Source organism: Chinchilla lanigera, unplaced genomic scaffold (genome assembly GCF_000276665.1).
Source record: "Chinchilla lanigera isolate Chin_1 unplaced genomic scaffold, ChiLan1.0 scaffold00024, whole genome shotgun sequence".
Taxonomy (NCBI): Eukaryota; Metazoa; Chordata; class Mammalia; order Rodentia; family Chinchillidae; genus Chinchilla; species Chinchilla lanigera.
The window spans coordinates 20,766,296-20,768,407 of NW_004955425.1; the positions used below are offsets into that span (position 1 = coordinate 20,766,296).

Consider the following 2,112-nt stretch of genomic DNA (forward strand, 5'->3'; position numbering starts at 1 on the left):
TTGCCAGGCAGGCACTGTGATGCTGAGCTAAATCCCCAGACCCCAAAATTTTGGACATTAATTGGAATCTAGAGTTAATATTGGGTCTCAAGCCAGGAATGGTGGTGCAAAACCCATAATCCCAGCACTGTGGAGGCTGAGGAAGGGTTTGAGCCCAGCCTGGGCAGTTTAGTGAGGTCCTCTCTCAAAGCCTTGGGGTGTAGCCCAGACCCATGGAAACAGGGAGTACAGTTTCTTGGGGTACATAAGTCCTCTCCTCTGGGTTTACCAGCTTTGTTGTCAAGCATACTGTGTTGGGATATATTTAGGAAAAAGAGTAACAGACAGTTTTAAAGTATCTTTTTTAGCTTTTGCTGTCAGAGACATGATACCCAACCCACAACTTCAACTTTGAGGAGGCTTAATTTGCTCGTGGTTTCAGGGGAGTCAGTCCGTGGTCGGATGGCCCCAAGGCAGGAACTTCTTGCGCAGGGGTGTGGAGGTGCAAAGCTGCTTAGTTCATGGTGGCAAGGAAGCAAAGTAGGGAACAGCACCATGCACAATGCCCAAGGCTGCGCCTGAGTGACCCAGGCAGACACTCAGGAGCATGCTCTACTCATCTGCAAGGTGCTTCTTCATCCAGGAAAGCTGACGTCAGGATTGATGGTCACAGCATCTAAAGAATGAGATTTAAGTTTTAAAATACATGTAACTACAGGTGCTGTATCTATTAGAGAGAAACACCATCGTGATTACTTTATTCCAAGAACTTTATCAACTGAGTTGGTTGTCATAGTAATTAAAGGAATGTTATAGTGAACTCCACTTTAAAAAATTCTTCAGCTTGGCGTGCTATCACAGGCCTGTCATCCCAATATTCTGGGAGAACTTATCAAAGCAAGCAAGCAACAAATTCCCATTTTGTGTCTATCACGTTTTTCTTTTGCAGTACACATTCTGAGTTCCCTCATTTTACTCAATAGTAAATATTCTCTCTCTCTCTTTTTTTTTTTTTTTTTTTTTGGTCTTTTTGACACAGGGTCTCACTATGCAGTTCAGGCTGGCCTGGAGCTCACTTTGTAGCCCAGGCTGGTCTCGAACTCACAGCGTTCCTCCTGCCTCAGCCTCCCGAGTGCTGGGATTACAGGCTTGCGCCACCACGCCCGGCATAAATATTCTCTTTCAAGTGGAAAAATGCATGAGAAGGACTGACTTCTCATGTTTTCTGTTGTTATTTTAGGTCAAGACCTTGTATGACTGAGCCTGACGATCTGTTCAGATTCTCCTCCGAAGTGAGACTTTCCAAAGGACCAATGACTCTGTTTCTTGAGCCCTTGGAGTTCTTCCTACTCTGTAGCTATGTCTCGATCTCGCCACACAAGACCGTCCAGATTAGTCAGGAAGGAAGACATAAACAAAAAGAAGAACAGCCGAGTGAAGAAGACCCACAAGCCAGCAGCCAGCAAAAATGTGACACTGGTCAAGCCTGCCAGCCCTGGGAAGCTAAAGCAATTTATTCAAGAAAGAGATGGTAAGAAAAAAACGGAACCCAAACCTCTGGTGCCAGCCAGAAGCCTTCTGACCCGAGCTGGGGCAGCCCGCCTGAATCTGGATCGCACTGAGGTTCTGTTCCAGAACCCGGAGTCCCTAACTTGCAATGGCTTCACGATGGCTCTGCGCAGCACCTCTCTCAGCAGGCGGCTCTCCCAGCCCCCAGTGGTCGCCGCCAAACCCAAGAAAGTCCCACCTTCCAGAAGTTCACAAAAGCAGCGTGAGCGTGACCGTAAGGTCCTTGCTGATGTGGGAGTGAGCCATTCGGAAAACGACCCAGCCCCAAATCCCGAGCCGCCTGTCCCCCTCGATACAGAGGATCTCCTCCGCGTACAAAATGCGTCTTTAGTTAAAGGTGAGAGTCCAGAGACCGCGCAGCCTCGGTCTCAAACTCTAGAGGAACCCCAAACCAGTGTCCCCGCCCCCAGAACCCCAGCCGCCGAGACCCTGCCTGAGCCGCCAGAAAGGCCGCCCTGTGGGCCCGGACTTGTCTGCGAGCAGAGCGCGAAGGACAGCAGCGCGGCCTCGAGTGCGCCGGCCCCGGACCCTCCGCGTGCGCCTCTGTGCCGAAGGGCCGCCGCC

The 2,112-nt window shown here is 50.2% G+C and overlaps 1 protein-coding gene across 1 annotated transcript in view; it reads left to right on the forward strand.

Moving 5' to 3' along the window:
• Positions 1 to 1,110: 1,110 nt before the first annotated feature.
• Positions 1,111 to 2,112, forward strand: part of Tet1 (tet methylcytosine dioxygenase 1) — an 89,760-nt gene continuing 88,758 nt past the window's right edge. The window contains exon 1 of the mRNA XM_013514773.1: positions 1,111 to 2,083. Coding sequence (XP_013370227.1) covers positions 1,339 to 2,083 — 745 coding nt within the window. The 5' untranslated portion in view covers positions 1,111 to 1,338. The remainder of the gene's footprint in view (positions 2,084 to 2,112) is intronic.